Source organism: Delphinapterus leucas, chromosome 2 (assembly GCF_059928025.1).
Source record: "Delphinapterus leucas isolate spDelLeu-1000000601 "Yukka" chromosome 2, BTC_Dleu_Yukka2, whole genome shotgun sequence".
Classification (NCBI taxonomy): domain Eukaryota; kingdom Metazoa; phylum Chordata; class Mammalia; order Artiodactyla; family Monodontidae; genus Delphinapterus; species Delphinapterus leucas.
Genome location: NC_143130.1, coordinates 44,396,889 through 44,418,088, shown reverse-complemented (window position 1 = coordinate 44,418,088; position 21,200 = coordinate 44,396,889). Strand labels below are relative to the sequence as shown.

The 21,200-nt window shown below is 42.2% G+C and overlaps 1 protein-coding gene across 1 annotated transcript in view; it reads left to right on the top strand.

The window, feature by feature from the left end:
* LOC111169336 (AGBL carboxypeptidase 1) overlaps positions 1–19,675 on the top strand; it is a 199,354-nt gene extending 179,679 nt beyond the window's left edge. The window contains exons 7-14 of the mRNA XM_089906228.1: positions 5,319–5,484; positions 6,476–6,543; positions 12,115–12,231; positions 13,280–13,860; positions 15,598–15,681; positions 15,917–16,003; positions 18,171–18,319; positions 19,584–19,675. Coding sequence (XP_089762354.1) covers positions 5,319–5,484; positions 6,476–6,543; positions 12,115–12,231; positions 13,280–13,860; positions 15,598–15,681; positions 15,917–16,003; positions 18,171–18,319; positions 19,584–19,675 — 1,344 coding nt within the window. The remainder of the gene's footprint in view (positions 1–5,318; positions 5,485–6,475; positions 6,544–12,114; positions 12,232–13,279; positions 13,861–15,597; positions 15,682–15,916; positions 16,004–18,170; positions 18,320–19,583) is intronic.
* The last annotated feature ends 1,525 nt before the right edge of the window (positions 19,676–21,200 follow it).

Genomic DNA, 21,200 nt, shown 5'->3' with positions numbered 1-21,200 from the left:
GTCAGTTGTTACTTCTCCTTTTTCGTTTCTAATTTTATTGATTTGAGTCTTCTCCCTTTTTTTCTTGATGAGTCTGGCTAATGGTTCATCAATTTTGTTTATCTTCTCAAAGAACCAGCTTTTAGTTTTATTGACCTTTGCTATTGTTTCCTTTATTTCGTTTTCTGATCTGATCTTTTTGATTTCTTTCCTTCTGCTAACTCTGGGGTTGTTTTGTTCTTCTTTCTCTAATTGCTTTAGGTGTTAGGTTAGGTGGTTTATTTGAGATGTTTCTTGTTTCTTAAGGTAGGATTGTATTGCTCTAAACTTCCCTCTTAGAACTGCTTTTGCTGCATCCCATAGGTTCTGGGTTGTCGTGTTTTCATTGTCGTTTGTTTTTAGGTTCCTTTTTATTTCCTGTTTGATTTTTTCAGTGATCCCTTGTTTATTAAATAGTGTATTGTTTAGCCTCCATGTGTTTGTACTTTGTACAGATTTTTTCCTGTAATTGATATCTACTCTCATACCGTTGTGGTCGGAAAAGTTACTTGATATGATTTAAATTTTCTTAAATTTACCAAGGCTCAATTTGTGACCCAAAATGTGATCTATCCTGGAGAATGTTCCATGAGCATTTGAGAAGAAAGTGTATTCTGTTGTTTTTGGATGGAATGTCCTATAAATATCAATTGAGTCCGTCTTGTTTTATGTATCATTTAAAGCCTGTGTTTCCTTATTTATTTTCATTTTGGATGATCTGTCCATTGGTGATAGTGGGGTGTTAAAGTCCCCTGCTATGATTCTGTTACTGTCCATTTCCCCTTTTATGGCTGTTAAGAATTGCCTTATGTATTGAGGTGCTCCTATGTTGGGTGCATAAATATTTACAATTTTTATATCTTCTTGTTGGATTAATCCCTTGATCATTATGTAGTGCCCTTCTTTGTCTCTTGTTATAGTCTTTGTTTTAAAGTCTATTTAGTCTGATATGAGAATTGCTACTCCAGCTTTCCTTTGGTTTTCTTTTGCATAAAATATCTTTTTCCATCCCCTCACTTTCCATCTGTATGTGACCCTAGGTCTGAAGTGGGTCTCTTGTAGACAGCATATATATGGGTCTTGTTTTTGTATCCATTCAGCCATTCTATGTCTTTTGGTTGAGCATTTAATCCATTTCCATTTTAGGTAGTTATCTATATATATGTTCCTATTACCATTTTCTTGGGATTGTTTTTGTAGGTCTTTTCCTTCTCTTGTGTTTCCTGCCTCGAGAAGTTCCTTTAGCATTTGCTGTAATGCTGGTTTGGTGCTGCTGAATTCTCTTAGCTATTGCTTGTCTGTAAAGGTTTTAATTTCTCCTTTGAATCTGAATGACATCCTTGCCAGGTAGTGTAATCATGGTTGTAGGTTTTTCCCTTTCATCACTTAATAATTATGTCCTGCCACTCCCTTCTGGCTTGCAGAGTTTCTGCTGAAAGATCAGCTGTTAACCTTATGGGGATTCCCTTGTATGTTATTTTTCCCTTGCTGCTTTTCATATTTTTTCCTTGTATTTAATTTTTGATAGCTTGATTAATATGTGTCTTGGCATGTTTCTCCTTGGATTTAACCTGTATGGGACTCTCTGTGCTTCCTGGACTTGATTAATTATTTCCTTTCCCATATTAGGGAAGTTTTCAACTATAATCTCTTCAAATATTTTCTCAGTCTAGTCCCTTTATTTTCTCTTCTTTTTCTGGGACCCGTATATTTCAAATGTTGGTGCCTTTAATGTTGTCCCAGAGGTCTGTTAGACTGTCCTCAGTTCTTTTCATTCTCTTTTCTTTATTCTGCTCTGCAGTAGTATTTCCACTATTTTATCTTCCAGGTCACTTATCCGTTCTTCTGCCTCAGTTATTCTGCTATTGATCCCTTCTAGAGAATTTTTAGTTTCATTTATTGTATTGTTCACGATTGTTTGTTTGCTCTTTAGTTCTTCTAGGTCCCTTTTAAACGTTTCTTGTATTTTCTCCATTCTATTGCCACGATTTTGGATCATCTTTACTATCCTTATTCTGAATTCTTTTTCAGGTAGGCTGCCTATTTCCTCTTCATTTTTAGGTTTGGTGGGTTTTTATCTTGCTCCTTCATCTGCTCTGTGTTTCTTTCTCTTCTTATTTTGCTTAACTTACTGTGTTTGGGGTTTCCTTTTCACAGGCTGCAGGTTCATAGTTCCCATTGTTTTTGGTGTCTGCCCCCAGTGGCTAAGGTTGGTTCAGTTGGTTGTGTAGGCTTCCTGGTGGAGGGGAGTAGTGCCTGTGTTCTGGTGGATGAGGCTGTATCTTGGTTTTCTGGTCGGCAGGTCTGTGTCCAGTGGTGTGTTTTGGTGTGTCTGTGACCTTATTATGATTTTAGGCCACCTCTCTGCTAATGTGTGGGGTTGTGTTCCTGTCTTGCTTGTTGTTTGGCATAGGGTGTACAGCACTGTTGCTTGCTGATCATTTAGTGGAGCTGGGTCTTGGCGTTGAGATGGAGATCTCTGGGAGATTTTTGCTGTTTGATATTATGTGGAGCTGGGAGGTCTTTGGTGGACCAGTGTCCTGAACTCGGCTCTCCCACCTCAGAGGCCACAGGCCTGATGCCTGGCCGGAGCACCAAGACCCTGTCATCCACACGGCTCAGAATAAAAGGGAGAAAAAGAGAAAGAAAGAAAGAAAGAAAAAATAAAATAAAAGAAAGTAAAAGAAAGTTATTAAAATAAAAAATAACAAATAAATATTAAAAATAAGAAAAAAATTTTTTAAGTAATAAAGAAAAAGAAAGAAAGAAGAGAGCAATCAAACAAAAAAACAAATCCACCAATGATAACAAGCGCTAAAAAGTATACCAAAAAACAAAAACACACACACACACCAAAAAACGGACAGACAGAACCCTAGGACAACTGGTAAAAGCAAAGCTATACAAAATCACACACAGAAGCAAACACATACACACTCAGAAAAATAGAAAAAGTAAAAAAAAAAAAAAAAATATATATATATATATATATATATATATATATCATTGCTCCCAACGTCCACCGCCTCAATTTGGGATGATTTGTTGTCTATTCAGGTATTCCAGAGATGCAGGGTACATCAAGTTGATTGTGGCTATTTAATCCGCTGATGCTAAGGCTGCTGGGAGAGATTTCCCTTTCTCTACTTTGTTCGCACAGCTCCCGGGGTTCAGCTTTGGATTTGTCCCCGCCTCTGTGTGTAGGTCGCCTGAGGGTGTCTTTTCTTCGCTCGGACAGGACAGGGTTAAAGGAGCCGCTGATTAGGGGGTTCTGTCTCACTCAGGCCGGGGAGAGGGAGGAGTACGGAATGTGGGGCAAGTCTGCGACGGCAGAGGCCGATGCGACGTTGCACCAGCCTGAGGCGCGCCATGCGTTCTCCCGGGGAAGTTGTCCCTGGATCACGGGACCCTGGCAGTGGCGGGCTGCACAGGCTCCCCAGAAGGGCAGTGTGGATAGTGACCTGTGCTCGCACACAGGCTTCTTGGTGGCGGCAGCAGCAGCCTTAGCGTCTCAAGTCCGTCTCTGGGGTCTGTGCTGTTAGCTGCGGCTTGCGCCGTCTCTGGAGCTCCTTTAAGCAGCGCTCTTAATCCCCTCTCCTTGCGCACCAGGAAACAGAGGCAAGAAAAAGTCTCTTGCCTCTTCGGCAGCTCCAGACCTTTACCCGGATTCCCTCCCGGCTAGCCATGGTGCACTAACCCCCTGCAGGCTGTGTTCACGCCGCCAACCCCAGTCCTCTCCCTGGGGTCTGACCTCCAAAGCCGAAGCTTCCGCTCCCAGCCCCTGCCCGCCCTGGCAGGTGAGCAGACAAGCTTCTCGGGCTGGTGAGTGCAGGTCGGCACTGATCCTCTGTGCGGGAATCTCTCCGCTTTGCCCTCTGCACCCCTGTTGCTGTGCTCTCCTCTGCGGCTCCGAAGCTTCCCCCCTCCGCCACCCGCAGTCTCTGCCCGCGAAGGGGTTTCCTAGTGTGTGGAAACCTTTCCTCCTTCATGGCTCCCTTCCACTGGTGCAGGTCCCGTCCCTATTCTTTTGTTTTCTTTTTTCTTTTGCCCTACCCAGGTACATGGGGACTTTCTTGCCTTTTGGGAGGTCTGAGTTCTTCTGCCAGCGTTCAGTAGGTGTTCTGTAGGAGTTGTTCCGCGTGTACATGTGTTTCTGTTGTATTTGTGGCGAAGAAGGTGATCTCCACTTCTTACTCTTCCACCATCTTGAAGCTCGTCCTCAGAAATAGCATTGTTGATTTTATTAAGAAATTTCTGTTTTGAAAGTTGGCTTACTTTTTTTTTACTTTGGAGTCATTTGGGTAGCTTGAATCCATGGCTTAAATTTTATTAAATGTTTTTCCTCCATGTTCTTTCCTGTGGAGCAGCCCATAATGTGGGCCTGGAGGTACCCTGCCTGGCATAATTGTCACTGCCCTGTGGCATATTGTAAGCATCCTCCATATCTCCTACTATGACTTATTGGCCTTAGAGCTTAGTGGAAACCCCTTAGGAATACCAAAGTGGAGGCTTACATTAGTCAACTTTCTGTATCAAGTCAATAGACAAAACATTTACTAAGAGACTGCAGAAAATGGCCATATTTTTGTCAAAGACATACTGACTACTCCCAACTCTCTGTCTCTCAATTTAGTAAACTTGTTCTTACATTTTTCACAGTGTCTGAAAAGAAGGGTCTTGTCATGTTCCATCAGTATCAAAATGTTACATCTGCAAACCCAATTTTTCTTTGCCTTGTGTAGGTACCAAGAGAGATCACCACTGTGGGCTTTGAGAAGAAGCATGTTATTTAAGTTAGGTACTTGGGATTCTCTTAGTCTTTCTTCTGATTTCATATTTTATCTTTTTCCTTGATATTTTTCTCTTCAGATCATAGCTGAAAGAGAAAAGTAAGACTTCTGTCAATTCAGCTACTCACTCTCTAATTTAGGCAATAATTCACAATGACACATGGATGGTTGAAGGAAGATGCCATTACCTCCTCTTCCCTCAGCTATTCTGGACAGTGTTTTACGTTAGGTGCAGCATCCCTTGAAAGTCTCTGAAGTCTATTTTCAGACTAAATTCATTCCAATAATATGTTAGCTGTAAAAGAGAAATAAAAATGCAGATTACACACTGGACCAAAGCAGATCCTGTGTTAGACCAAATTCTCCATTAGAATGTTCAGATTAGATGTTCTACATTAAGGATATTTACTGTCCATTTAGGCTGCATGTAATCCATTACTTGAAATAGCATTATAGCAGAGGGACTCCACACAAGATGTCAGTGTCTGATATGATCTTCTCTTTGTTCAGAACTGCCTGGATGACAAAAGTCTGGAGCCTGTCATCTCCCTTGTGCTTCAGATCCTGAGGCAATGCTACCCTAAGAGTCCACTTCCCTTGGTCACAGCCAGCAGTGCTTATTCCTTCCCAGTGCCTGGGAGCACCGCCTCTGAACCTCCACATGTTCTAACTGAAGGTAGAGTATGCGGGTAGCTCTTCTGTACTTAGTTTGCTTATAGTTATGAGCTTTATGATGAACTTTTGCATTTGGATAATATTTCAGGGGAATGTGGATGAAAGTAGAATCAATTTTTTAAAGAGATCAACTGTGATTATCTAATAAGTAAGTAGAGACATGTATGAGAAAGCTAGTTTTTCATAATACCAAGCTTGTTAATTTTGTCCTGAATTATTAACTGTTGGCACTTTGCCTGGTAGCTATAGAATGCCTGTAGAGGCATCTCAGCTGATTTAAAAAAATCTATTTGTAATCTCATGATGGAGTCCCTCCACCGTAGAGACTGGTTCTGGAATTAATTTGCCCTAAGGATGAAATTGAAATCAAACTTTTGCTGTTTTGCCCCCCCCATGCAAGTCATTTCAGAATACTTGAAAGTTTGATTATCCAATCTCCGAGAAGATTTTGTTGTCAGAAGATACTAGTGCTTTTCAACCTTGTGCTCCTTCCAGGGAACAGATTTTCCATAGGCATCATCTTGTCACAATGACACTGGGTGCTTTCTGTGGACTTTTGTTTAAAATCAGTTCCTTTGTATTAAAATTAGGGAATCAATCAAGGTGCTGTCTACATTACAACAGCTTTGGCATATATGTGATCACTAAACTCTGGCAATGTTAGTTGCATAAATACTTCTACATAGAAATTGCATAAATACTTCTACATTGGGTGAAGGAAGCCAGAATGGTATTCACGTGTCATTTTATTCTGCACTCATTTTGCATTCAGTGTGGGACAGCAGTTTAGACGTCATGATATAGTACTCTCACGCGCCTATGTGCACATGATTTACACATCCAATAAGTATAAGCGTGTGTTGGGATCTTGTACACTTAATAATGGCCCCTTACTTGTGGGAAGTAGTAACCGTTGGGTGGCGAGAATCTCAATCCAAGGCAAAGGGGAAGCCTCATCCATTTCACCTCTGTTTTTTTTTTTTCCCACTCAGAAGATTTTGAAGATGATGGCGAGGAAGAAGAGGACAAAGACTCAGATTCTGAAGATGTGAAAAAGGAAGTAGGTACACTAGCCCTTGCTTCTAATGATCTCTACATTCATAATTCTACAAAGGAAAATGTCCCTTTCTATGTTCAGCTAAGCCCAGGGTAAAATTTTTCTTTTAGAAATTTTATTTATTTATTTTTGGTTGCTTTGGGTCTTTGTTGCTGCCCGCAGGCTTTCTCTAGTTGCAGTGAGCGGGGGCTACTCTTCATTGTGGTGCACGGACTTCTCATTGTGGTGGCTTCTCTTGTTGCAGAGCACGGGCTCTAGGCACGCGAGCTTCAGTAATTGTGGCATGTGGGCTCAGTAGTTGTGGCTCGCGGGTTCTAGAGTGCAGGCTCAGTAGTTGTGATGCATGGGCTTAGTTGCTCCGCGGCATGTGAGATCTTCCCAGACCATGTCCCCTGGATTGGCAGGCAGGTTCTTAACCACTGTGCCACCAGGGAAGTACCGCCCAGGGTAAATTTTAAGGACGGACTTTTGCGTTTCCACTTTAAGGCCGGGCAGATACTGATGCTCACTAAATGATGGCTACTGTTACTGATTTCCAAGTTGTCATTTTTGTCTTGGTAGGCCCGGTAGAATCCCATCGTCAAGTCAGAGGCTATCTATTATCAAGACACTAATATTCCATCAGGATAAGCCTGAGGTAGACAGTTAGGGTTGGTGTATTTAATGAACGTGAAGGATATTCAGGCAAAGAGACCATGGAAAGATTTCCTAGGAAACTTTTTCTAGTAGATCTCCACTATCTTTGTAATAAGTCACTCTTCTTATCTACCCAATCTATGCACAGGACCACTGAGTTGTACAGTTCCATTTACCTTGGAGTTTATGTGAACTGTGCTCCTTTGGGTTGTATGGTGCATATATCCTGGCCAGCAAGGAAGTGGTGCCTTTTGGTCTGTATCAATAATAACCTATGCTATAGAATGGAGGTCAGCCAACTCTCTAGGAAAGGTCAGATAATCATTATTCTACGTTTTGTGGACCATACAGTTTCTGTCACAACAACTTAACTTTGCTGGTGTAGCACAAAAGCAACCATAGACAATGTGTAAACAATAGGGCATGACCGTGTTCCACAAAAGCAGACAGTGGAGCATAGTTTACTGACAGCATTTCTAGAAAAAGTTTTCTAAACCTTGGCATTTTGGCTGGATAATTCTTTGTCATGGGGGGTTGTCCTGTGCATTATACGATGTTTAGCAGCACTCCTGACCCCAGTCCACAAGATGCTGGTGACATCTACCCCTTTGTACCCCAGTCATGAATCAAAACTGTCTCTAGGACTTGCCAAATATCCCTGTGGGGCAAAAATCACCCTGTGGTTAAGAACCACTGCTCTAGAATAATGATAATTTATCTATGAGTTATCATTCTGTCTCCATCTCTGTTGGTGGACATCGACTTGGACAAGTCCCTTCAAGTTATAGTTCCTTAGTTTTGACATCTGCAAAGTAAGACTGAGAAGTAAATGCTACCTTTTATGACATTCCTGGAGATGAAATCTGGATTAAAAAATCTGTCTATCTATCTATCTATCCGTCTACTTGTTTATTTATCTACTATCCATCCATCCATCCTCCTCTCCCCCTCCCTCTCTTCCTTTCTTTTTACATACCATTCCATCTACACATCTGCGTAGAGAGAAAGAGAGTTTTTGCGTTGTCTGTCATAATAATCACTCACCTTGCTAATGGTAGTAGCAGACATAGAGGGACTACCTCTTAGCCAAGTCTCTAGGTTCAGGCTGCTGTTGCTATTCTGGTGTGCCCAGGGTTTTGTTGATAAATAGAATCATTTCTGAAGTCATCAGTAGCAAATTGGCTCTTTGCTGTGACTTGCCGATGCAGGCCTATGGGGAACTTGCTGAATTATTTGCGTAATACTGTGCTGCTACAGTCATTCATCAATGCCACTTTCCCACCCCTCTTGCTGGCTCTTTGAGAACTGAATGTTTGACGTGCAGCATCGGTCACCTCCTGTGTCTGATGTGGAGGGACAAGCTGCAGGCTGGTGCTCGACTTCACACAGCATGGGGTTGGGGGAGAGCTTTCAGACCGTCTCCTAACCCCCACTCTGCAGGTGATGGTGGGTTGGGGTGGAGTGGAATCTAAACAAATAAATCAATCAGCTGGGAAGGGAGCATAAGACAGATAAGTGAGGGCCTGGAAATAATTCATCAAGAGCCTTCGAGCTGAGGAGAAGTTGAGAAGTAAGTGTGCGAGCATGAATTATAGAGAAACAGGAACGTCAGAGTAAGGGCTTGATTCTGGGGTATAGCAGGAGTCAGGGAACTGGGGCCCTAGAAAACTGGTTTTCCCCTGGAGAACCCAGCAGCATTTGCTGCAAGTTATGTGGGCAAGAAGCCAAGAGTATTTATTTCTGGTCAGAGAACGGATGCAGGCCTTTAACTTGTGGCCTTTTCCTTTGAAAATCTTAGTTAACAATTGGGAGAAGCCTCTTAGAGAGAATGATTAAAAGGAACTTATATCTGTAAAGAGTCTTGAGAGTGTATAGTTGGGTGCTGTTCTTTGATTGAAAACTGTGAATGTCATCATAAGGAAAGAGAAACTTATAACGAATATAGACTAGAAGTTGGCCATGTTTGTTTTTTTTTCTTAATGAACACAAACATTAGATTTGGACAGACTCTGAAGAAGAGGAGGACAGAAAGGGTGTATTCAAGCTCTTCCTTCCTTTCTTCCCTCCTTTCCTCCTCTTAAACTTTTTATTTCCTTCAGGTATTTTCTTGGATATGATCCATATGTGAGGCAGCATGCTAAGTTCTTAGGCATGTTAATATGATACAAAAGCAAATAAGACATAGTTTTTATCTGCAAAGAATTCAATCTAGTAAACTTGGGGATTGTCTCTGCCAGAGTTTGAATTGGCACCTTCAAAAGGGTGTTGAATTCAAATCTAAGGCTGGGGAAAGTCAATGTTGGAAGGGTCGAACCTGAGGAGGGAGGGAGTTATCTGGGTTAGATGGGTACCAAAATCCTAAATGATGAAGCTTCTCTGGGTTGCCGTGAGGACAGAGAAGCTGGACCACTCCTAAATAAATATAAAGGGTATTTATAAAATACAGAAGTAGTTGACAACCTGCTTGAGTGCCTGGAGATTCAGAGGCCAAGATTCAAGCTTTGAGGACCAGAGATGGTCTCTGTTACAAGTACTCCACTTTGCTGTTATACTGAGAAAGCCATCACAGGCAGTATATAAATGAATGGGCATGACTGTGATCTGATAAAACTTTATTTACAAAAACAAGCAGTGGGCCATAGTTTGCTAACACCTGCTCTAAGGCTGAGTAGGTCACCTAGATAGGCTGAAGCTCATGGGTTACCTGATGCTCCTCAGTCCAGACGTACCAACCTTACTTGCTGGTGGCGAGATGCTTCTCAATGCCTGCTGGTTGCATTTCTATTGGTGCCACCTGGGGCATGGCTGAGGCTGTAGCAGAGATGGTGAAAGGAAGGAAGATCTGACAGATGAAGCTGGAAAGGATAAATGTTGGGATCTCTAATATTAGACTAAGGAGTTTGGGCCTGGTATGTGCTGTATCTGAAAATATCATTATATCAACCTCATGGGATCTATATTTCTTTTAATTTAAAGCTTGGAGGAAAATTGCAGAAGATGGATGGAATATTGCACTTTATCCTCTGAATCAGGAATATAACATTTTTTAAAATGATTTTTAAAAAAATTTATGGTAACCCTCTTATTTATTTATTTTTTGGCTGCGTTGGGTCTTCGTTGCTGTGTGCGGGCTTTCCCTAGTTGCGGTGAGCGGGGGCTATTCTTCGTTGCGGTGCATGGGCATTGTGCATTGCGGTGGCTTCTCTTGTTGAGGAGCACAGGTTCTAGGTGCGCGGGCTTCAGTAGTTGTGGCTCACAGGCTCTAGAGCACAGGCTCAGTAGTTGTGGCGCACAGACTTAGTTGCTCCGCAGCATGTGGGATATTCCCAGACCAGGGCTCGAACCCATGTCTCCTGCACTGGCAGGCGGATTCTTAACCACTGCGCCACCAGGGAAGCCCAGGAATATAACATTTATTTTCCACATTTATTTGATTTCAGGAAGAATAAGCCAGGCTTTCAGGACTATCAGGTTTTTCCTTAACTAACAAAATAGATTCCTAAAATATAGGATGGATTCCCCCCCTATTTTATTAGGGAAACTTGATCTAGGAGAAGCACAGAAAGATGAAGAGATTGAACTATGTCCTTTCTCTGTAACATTCTATAACCTTTGAAAAATACAGAGGTGTTTGGAGGAGAGTCACCATCACTGTTAAACTATTATGAAATGATGATCTAGAAGAATAAATAAAAGGTCTGGTATTATTTAGCCCAATGAAGAAAAGGCTGGTGGTGACTCGGTAAACTTTTAAATGTACAAAGGTATAAAGGTATAGTAGGAGGTTACGACCTCCTCCCCAGAGCCTGGAAGTCTCAGCATCAAACCTGCTTCTGGAATCTTGACTCCTACAGTCTTCCTCTTATTCTTTATGCTTCAGCCACTTTCTATTTTTAAAAAATTTTTAAAAATTTATTTTATTGAAGTATAATTGATTTATAATGTGTTAATTTCTGCTATACAACAGTGATTCAGTTATATATATAAATTCTTGTATATGTGTGTATACATTCAGCCACCTTCTTTCTGTAAGCAAATTTAAGTTGCTTTATTTTTTTCTTTTTCTGTTAGTAATTTCTTCCCCCAAGTCTTTGCCTTGTTGGCCACTATTGTTAGAGTGTGTCCTCCAGGCTTCCCTGGTGGCGCAGTGGTTGAGAGTCCACCTGCCGGTGCAGGTGCCCCGGTCTGGGAACATCCCACATGCCGCGGAGCGGCTGGGCCCGTGAACCATGGCCGCTGAGCCTGCGCGTCCAGAGCCTGTGCTCCGCAACAGGAGAGGCCACGACAGTGAGAGGCCTGCGTACTGCAAAAAAAAAAAGTGACCTCCTTAACTTCTTTGTACCCCAGCCTCACTCACAGTCACTTCACCACCTCTCATTCTTCCCATGACATTTATCACTGTTTGAAGTTACCTTGCTCATTTGTTTGCTTTCTTACTGTCTTCCTTTTCTCACTAGAAGGCAAGTTCTATGGAATCATGGACCTTGGTCTGTTCAATTATCAATGAGTCTTTAGTACCTAGGCGAGTGCCCACTCATAGTAGGTGCTCATTAAACGTTTGTGAAAAGAGTGACCTAAATAGGTAGATAGATGAATAGGTACGACAATTACAGTTATGTCAAAGACAGTGGTGATGAGATAAAAACAATTCTTTGGTATTGTGCTTCATCGTTAACATAGTTCATCTCATTTTACATATATTATTTATGATGAAGGCTGATAAATACTAACATGAACACTGAGAAAAATTATAATCTTTCTTAGTATTTAAAAAATACAGCCTTACCTATTAAATTATCCTTGACTAGGCTAGCACTATAACTTGGAGGCCAGGAAACCGTGTCCCAGGATTCTGAAAAGTCACATCTGTAGCTTGTCTCGATATTTCTCAGGATGGCTCTCCTGATTGTAACATATTTTTTGAATGTGCCATTGTAGGATGATGACTTGGAAACAGATGTGAACAAGCTGAGCTCCAAACCTGGTCTTGATCGACCTGAAGAGGAACTGATGCAATATGAGGCGATGTGTCTTGAGCTCTCCTGCAGTTTTGAGGTAGAATGTATGCCATGGTTCTACTCCTCGGTGATGCTAATGGGTTCTTTGCAGACCCTGGGAATCCAAACTGGTCTCCAGATGGAAAGCATTGCTCATCTTTAGCCATCTGCTTCTGGGATCTTTCTGAGAAGGAAGTAAAAGGCTAAACAAAAATGTGACAAGGTGGCAGAGATAGGATGCATGCAAGGGTCCTATCAGTACAATCTGACACCCATCACCTCGGAAGGAAGTAGGATGAAGGTTCACATTGCTGCCTGTTGTCTGGTGGGCAAGGTGCCTTACTCTCACGTCCTGGGAAAGCAAGTGAAAATTCATGGTGATTTAATCTTTCTCTTGTGAGAGTGGGATGGTTGTATGAGATGGCTTTCTGAAGGTGACCAGCCTGACTCTAGGGTTTCTTTGTTAGCAGAAACAAATCAAGCACCTTATACCTGGTCATGTTAATCCAGTAGTTGGTTGCTGCTGCTTCTTCTGCTGCTGCTCCCACCAAAATTTAGACCTGCTTTTGGACCTCCATTATTTTCTTATGATTCTTAATAAACCATGAATTTGGCCATATCTAAGGGTACATGCTAAGTCACTTATAGAAGGGAGCTGACATATTGTATTTCACTCTAGAAAGCAGAAGGGCATTGGTGGGTAAAAGTTTCAGGGAAGGAAATTTTAATTCAGAATAAAAAAGAATTTTTCTTAAACAATCAGAATGATCCTCAAATAAAAGGAACCACCTTGGGATACAGGGAAGTTTCTGTAAATGAGTCTTTCAACCAGAGTGTAAATGATTGGGGGTGTTGTAGGAGGTGTTCATGTACTGCATAGACTCATACTAGACCCACCAAATGCCCCTTCCAAGAGTGCGTTTCTAGGATTCTGCCATTTCTTTGACTCTTGAAGCTTAGTCTTTCCTTGACTGACCTTGGAAAAAGTTTTCCAGTGCTCAGGATTTATGCTTAGCTCTGTGCCCAAAGAGTGAGGACAGGGTTCAGATTGTATTCTGTACTTGGAAAGAAACACTGACGTATTCTTTTCCACTTTTAACCTGAAGGAACTGGAGTCCAAACCTGGAGATGGTTTGAACTTTGACAAGACTCAGTATGCCAGTCACCACCACATTCTGACTGCTGCCTCCCCAAAAGGGCTTTGCTTGAATAAGGACCAAATCTCCTGGGGACAAGAAAGAGAAGTCCCTGTCCAGACCTCCCTTCTGAGCAGAGTGAAGATGGGGAGGTCCAACATACATCTAACCTCCAAAAAAGGACCTGGAATGAACCCATACCGAAATGCACAATCCAATGGTCTTGGGATAGGTTCTTCTGGAAGTGAAATCTCAGACATTCAGGCGTCCTTCAAAGAGGATGCTTGGGACATAGATGCGATTTCCTGCCCGAGGATAAGTGCCTCCTTTTCCAATTCCACTAGACCTAGAGAAACTGCTGAATTAATAGATAAGCTCCTGCAGACACATCCGACGCATGTCGCCTTCCATGACCCCTATCTTTATATGGCCAAAGCTAGAAGAACCAGATCTGTGTCTGACTTCACAATGACGGCATTTCCTGATTTCTGGGGGCATTGTCCACCTCCCTCTGCCCAGTCCATGTTGGAACGTAAATGTGGAGTCCAAAGGTGATGGTGCTACTACCTTGGGAGCTATATATATTTTTTCTTCTTTAGTATTTTTGTAGGTGGAATGGTTTGTACAGATAATTCTGTTATCTTCAGGAAAGTGAGCATTAGTCAGGAGCATGTTAAAAGCCTTAAGGAGGGCTTCCCTGGTGACGCAGTGGTTGAGAGTCCGCCTGCCGATGCAGGGGACACGGGTTCGTGCCCCAGTCCGGGAAGATCCCACATGCCGTGGAGCGGCTGGGCCTGTGAGCCCTGGCCACTGGGCCTGCATGTCCAGAGCCTGTGCTCCACAATGGGAGAGGTCACAACAGTGAGAGGCCCGTGTACCACAAAAAAAAAAAAAAAGCCTTAAGGAAATTTTCGCCAAATTTACAAGCATGCCTCCCTACTAGGACATTTCAGAGCCAAGGGTAGGGTGGTGGTAGACATGTGTTTCCACAAAAAGAATTTCTTAGATGATTCTACTGCAACCCCTTACCCCATATCCATTGCAAATCCTACAAAATGGAAAGATTGTCCAGTTTCTCCAAATACTGGGATCATTCCTTAAGGGAAGGTTCTCAGGCAAAAACAAGTATGGATTATTTGGGATCACTTTTCTCATTTACTGCAAATTGGAATCTGATCTCTTGTTAATGACAGGAGGTGGTGAACCTCCATCCCACAGTCCCAACCTTATAGAACCTGACTTGGCTCGGGGAATAGTTTTGCTGCATCACTGAGGATTATAAGGAAAAGAAATGCATCCTGCAGGGAAGAAACGTTGTGTGATGGATTATTCCCAGGATGCATGAAACGGAGCTTTGCCTTTGGATAGGCATAGCGAGATTAAAAAGAAAATTACTAAACTCAAGGAGAAAACTATTTTCCCAGAAAATATACTAAGTATGCATACACTAAGTCTATGGAGCAAAGTATGCATAGCAGTAAGCTTTCTTATTAGCAAGTTCATCAGCAAATTCATGGTGGATCCCAAGAACTGCTCCCACTTGGTCTCCTGGCTGACATCTCTGACCTCACCCCTCTGACCTTATCTCCATGCTCAAGTTCCTGAGAGACACACCACAGGGGCTGGCCCAGCAATAGCTCCCCACTGGACAGGACATCTTTCCCCTGAGTCTAGGCCTCATATTGACCTTCCCTCCCCCTTCTCCTACCCCTCGCCACCCCAGAGACCTGGATCAGAAATTCAAGGAGGGAATCTGAAATATTCCCTAGGTATCCTTCCTCCCTCTTACTTAAATCTCCCAGATATTGGTGTTTCTCAGAGAGAAGATTGACCATAGTCTTCTGGAGCAAACAGAACCAAGGACTATAAATGACACAAGAATTCAAAGGCTTATTGGAGCCTCCCAGACCATCAGCAATCCTAGTGTCTCCTTCAAAACTGTCTTAGTGCAGAGGGCCCTCTTATTCACACAACCAGAGGCTTCAAAGCCCCTCAGCCCAAATGCTCTTGACAAAACTCTGCTTTGAGTAGAGAATCCTCCTAAAACTAAAATCTGGCATCACTGCTTCCTACATTCCTACCGCTCAGTGTAGTTTTATTTTTTGATAAAGAAGAAAAGGAAGGAGGGGTGGTGCTTTTTGTACTCATTCAGCTCCAGGTTGGAGCATTATTACATTTTTCTTTCATAATTCTCTGATGAGTCCTAAGGCCCTTCCCACATGACCATAGGATGAATGGGGTAAGGAGTGAGGGCCAACCCTTAAAATGTTTCCGATTTTCTTTTCCAGGATCAAAATATTTGAGGATGTCCGGAGGCTCATCCAGCCAAGCGATATTATAAATAAAGTTGTCTTCAGTCTAGATGAGCCTTGGTAGGTGGTCTTGAACATCAGTGGAATGAGGGGGGTGGGAGTATAGAATATCCTTTTAATGGCATGAGCATAGGAATGTTTTAAGTTAGTAATCCGTTCCTTCTCCTAAAATCAACACAGTGAAAATTCGGGTTAAAGATCTGTAAGAGAAAGCTTATCTCTAAGAAATGTTAAATAAACTGTGCCCAAGAATAGCAATAAGTCCTATGTTCAGAGGTTCTCTGTTTCATTATAGGCCTTTGCAAGATACCACTTCTGACTGCTTACGGTTCTTCTCCAAGTTTGAGTCTGGAAATCTTCGCAAAGCCATCCAAGTGCGTGAGTAAGTAAGGAAAGCTGCAGGGGCCATACTCAGTATGGCTCAGCCCTGTTTTGTATCCCCCTCCAAGGAGACATTTTCGAAGTTTTCCCTTTTTGGGACATGATGAGTGGTAAGTAATTTTTTCTGATACATGAAATATTTCAAGGAAGCCCAATGTATAACAAATACAAGTGGAGCTGTTTGGGATGGAGAAGGGGAAGGCAGGCATGTTAAGATTCCTCCTCAGCCTCCTTCTCTTTCTTTCTTTTCTTTTTTTTTTGCGGTACGCGGGCCTCTCGCTGTTGCGGCCCCTCCCGTGGCACGTGGGATCTTCCCAGAGCGGGGCACAAACCCATGTCCCCTGCATCGGCAGGCGGACTCTCAACCACTGCGCCACCAGAGAAGCCCCTCCTTCTCTTTCTTGTTTGCTATCTCAGCCTCTTCATCCTACAGCTCCTGCTTTTATTATTTATTCTCCTCATTTATCATGTTCCAAGGATCCAGGAGGGAAGACCTGATTAGGAATCTCCTAGTGAGAAAATGAGCAGTCCAGGATGTGCCTAAGCTCCTGGCCTTACTCAGGTCTTTCTCTTTATATCTGCCTTTGGCCAGAGTGTAGAATCCTAAACTCATCAGTTGTGGTCTGGGTGACAGGGTCAAATGACAGAAAACAAACCTACTTACAGGCAAGGATTTTTTATGATCACTTTTTGGAGAGAGCATTGTGGGCATAGCAGACAATTTGAGGGTCATAGACTTCCTGGAATTGTTCTCATGAGTGTCTCTATAGTGCCAACTATAGCTTCATTCATTGTATGGTGAGTTCAGTGGTTAGAGTGTGTTGCTTATAGCGACGATGGGAGGGGTGGGGCACCATCTGCTCTTCTACGGCTTCAACAAAGCTCTCCTCTTCCACAAATCTCACTATACACTGCCATTTAATCAGAGGGCCAGAGTAGGTGAGTATGAATGAATCAGGGCAAAACCATTGCCCTTTCTAGAAGAGCAACTCAAAGAGCGTGCCAAGGGGATGGGATAAGAATATTTCTGAAAATGAAATATCCTGATGATAATGTTTAAGTCAAAGCTTTATTGCTAATTCTGTTGCTCAAGCTTGAAAAAGTAATTTTTTGGAGACATAGTGATTGGGTGGGGACACATAAGGACTTTCTGGGGTGCTGGAACTGTTCTACATATTGATCCAGGGAGTTGTCACACAGGTGTATCCAGATGAATTTGCTTAAACTCATTGAGCTGTACATTTAATATCTGTGTACTTTACTTCATGTAAACTAAATCAGTTAAAAAGGGAGAAAACAAACAGACAGATCTTTCATTGCCAGTCTAATTCATGTTTGTTGCCTTGCTGGGGATTTACATATATTATACTACTTAATCTTTACAAACAGTACTGCAAGTTTAGGCACTACTTCTTTTTTTTAAATTTACTTATTTATTTATTTACGGCTGTGTTGGGTCTTTGTTGCTGCGTGCGGGCGTTCTCTAGTTGCGGCCAGTGGGGGCTACACTTCATTTCAGTGTGCGGGCTTCTCATTGCAGTGGCTTCTCTTTGTTGTGGAGCATGGGCTCTAGGCGCACGGGCTTGAGTAGTTGTGGCATGCAGGCTCAGTAGTTGTGGCTCGCAGGCTCTAGAGCACAGGCTCAGTAGCTGTGGCGCATGGTCTTAGTTGTCCTGTGGCATGTGGGATCTTCCCCGACCAGGGCTCGAACCCATGTCCCCTGCATTGGCAGGCAGATTCTTAACCACTGTGCCACCAGGGAAGTCCCTAGACACTATTTCTATTTTTCATTTGAGGAGACTGATGCTCAAAAGTCATGTCTAACATCAAATAGTAATGGCATATGCAACCAGATGTGACCACATTTTCTCCGGGATAGAGCACACTTGCATTTTTCCAGCTGGACAGAAACTTCATTACCATTTAATAAAAAGATAGGCTATAATTGTATAACTGACTCTTCTAATACCAGGACACTGCTCCCCCCTCCTTAAATTTCCAAAGCCTCTGTCCAATATTGTGAGATAAGGATGATAACTATAACTTACCAGCCAACCAAGATCCTGGATCTTACATCTATCATCCAGAACCTGAGATGTGTAGATTTCTCAGTGTTGGAAGTTCTCTTAAAGGCTTTTAACCCTCTGATCTTGCTTCTGACTTTGCAGGTTGGAGTACGACTTACTGATCAATGCTGATGTGAATAGCACACAGCACCAGCAGTGGTTCTACTTCAAGGTGAGCGGTATGAGGGAGGCGGTCCCTTATCGCTTCAACATTATCAACTGTGAGAAGGCCAACAGCCAGTTCAATTACGGTATGAGCTCTTGGGAAATAGAGACTTTCTCAATAACACCAAAAATGATGTCACTTTTGAGTGCTTGAATTATTATCAGAAGCCCTGCTTGGGTTGCAAAGGGTTTGAAGTTGGACTGACACGTTTTGGTTGCCAGGTATCTCAAGATGGCCGCCAACCTATGGTAAATTGCTGCTATGGGAGGGGAAGCTTGAAACTCTCCCTCTGCTATGAAATGTTAATACCTCACATAACTTTCCACCACTTCCTGCCTCCCTTGACCCACCTTCAACTTTTTGAGGCCAGTGAGCCCTCTCATTTATTCCTTCTCTCCACCTCCTAAATCCCATAGGAGCAAATGTACTGATCTGTTGATATTTGTCACAGACAGGCAAACGGCACAATTCCATTGGACAACACCGATTTACACTCTCAGAAAACTCTGGAGAAAGTTTAAATTCTCCTGAATACCTGTGGCAATTTTAGAGGGGGCGTTCAAGGGACAATGACTGACTAGTAGCCCATATTTATTTTGAATGTTTCTAGAAATGGGAAATCCTGCGTGTTATTGCTGGCTCACATACTAATGTATTAGTGGCTCTGAGTAAGGAAAAAATATTCCCCGTAGCTCCAGGTCCGAGCATAGGACATTACCTCTATTTTGTACTGATTAAATAGACTCTTGCTGGTATAGAAAGAGAAAAGGTGAGCCTTGACTCTTGTATTCACTTGATGCAGCGGCTGTAACAAATTGTCACACATTTTGTGGCTTCAAAGAAGACAAATATACTCTCTTACAGTTCTGGAGTCCACAAGTCCCAAATCAGTTTCACTGGTCTTAAGTCAAGGTGTTGGAAAGGCCATGCTTCCTCTGGACATTCTAGGGGATTATTTGTTTCCTTTCCTTTTCCAGCTTTTAGAGGTATGTTCCTCACATTCTTTGGCTCATGGCCCTTTCCTCCATCTTCAAAGTCAGCTGCATAACATCTTCAAATCTCTCTACTTCAGCCACATTGCTTTTCCTCTGTACTCAAACCTCTCTCTACCTCCCTCTTGGAAAGACATGTGTGATTGAATTTAGGGCCCACCAGGATAATCTCCCCATCTCAAGGTACTTAATTTAATCATATCTACAAAGTCCCTTTTGTCATATAAGGTTAATATACAGCTTCCATGGATTAAGACCTGGGCATCTTTGAGGGCCATTATTCAACCTACCACAGTTCTCCTTTTCTATTCCCCACCCCCTGACCTAATGGATTAATCCTGCCTTTATTTTGTGTAGGGATGCAGCCAACTCTGTATTCTGTGAAGGAGGCTCTTCTTGGCAGACCTGCCTGGGTACGGACAGGCTATGAAATCTGTTATTACAAGTAAGTTAGAGTGTTGTTAGCTTCCTTTGCTCTTCTGTTCTCTCTCAATTTCCTGCTTCTCCATGTTAATATTATAAACCTGAGCAATCTGTGCTTGTCTGCTGTACTTGTCACTCTTCCAATGGCAAACGCTCTGTCCTTCAGAAGCCTAAGCGTGTTAAATGGCACCCACAGTAGACCTCAAGAAATATCTTTTGATTTTCTGAAAAGTCACCTATTCTTATTTAAACACCTTAAAACCTTTAGATCTTACTGTTGGATATTATTATATAGACTCAACCTATGATTAGTGCATCAAGCTTCAGTTCTTTTCCTGTTTCCATTGGTCCCAGTGAACAAAAAGTGTGAGATATTCTAACTTATTCTTATCCATCCCATGCTTCAGTTTTCCAAAGCAGATAAACATGAATATGTGAGAAATATACTTAAGTAACTGTTCCTCCACAGAAAGATAAATTTTGGAAAAAATAGAAGAGAAAGGTGTTTTCAGAATTCATCTTCAACTCTTGATCAGTAGCCACTTTCATCAATGTATCCTGTAAAGTTGTAATGAAATTTGAATTATCCATATATTTTGATAAAATACATGCATGCTTTCCAGACCCATGAATTGCTTATTTGTGCATTTTCCTTTGCTAGAAAATAAAATACAAATTCATAAGACAAAAAAAGGATAGGGAGTGTGGACAGGTAGAAACTATGTAGCTAATTATTAGCTTGTTGCTGGTTTCTTATAAAAAACTGATAGGCTAGTACTTATTTTCTTGGATAAAGTAATTTATATCTCTTTCTGAGATTACAGGAGGCCCCTAAAAATATTATCAGGCATTCTTGAGTTCAGGATAGTTGCAAATATCAAAAAGAAAGAGTAAAAATGCTTATGCCTCTTGGCTTTTGAGACTGTAAGGACAGGAGCATTGACAGATAAGAAGGTCAAGAATCTTGTTGCTCTATCAGACACAAGGGCAATCATCACCGTAGAAGTAAGGATAGTCTATAAAGCACAGAGATGGGCTAACAGTTTGTAATGAAAGAGTCAGCAGTCTTTAGTCTTGGATGTATTAGAATATGGACCTGGGTAGTATTTTCATTATATTCTTCAGAACAATAGCAAAGCCATACAATGTTGTTGGTTTTCCATAGCAATGACTTTCTGACCCACCTATCTACAGACTCTCAGGATCCTCTTATGGTCCAAAGAGATTGAGACTAAAATCATCTCAAGGTGACAGGGGCCACAGCTGTAGGGGAAAATAATGGAAGCATACATTTGGACTTCGGTGTGTCAAGGATAACTTTTAGTGTCTTCGAGAAATAGTAATTCTAAATAAACATGAAAGACCCAGCTTGCAGTGGGCTTGGATCTGGAGGTTAGTAAGAGATTGGACAAACATAACATTCAGCATCCTCTGGGGGAAGGAGGGGGGGATAGCTCTCCCTGGAGGCTGCTTCCTTGGAGGTGGGGGATCAGGCATGGGCTTAAGGGGATTTAGAATCTGCCAAGAGGAAAAGGAAGAAATCAAACATCC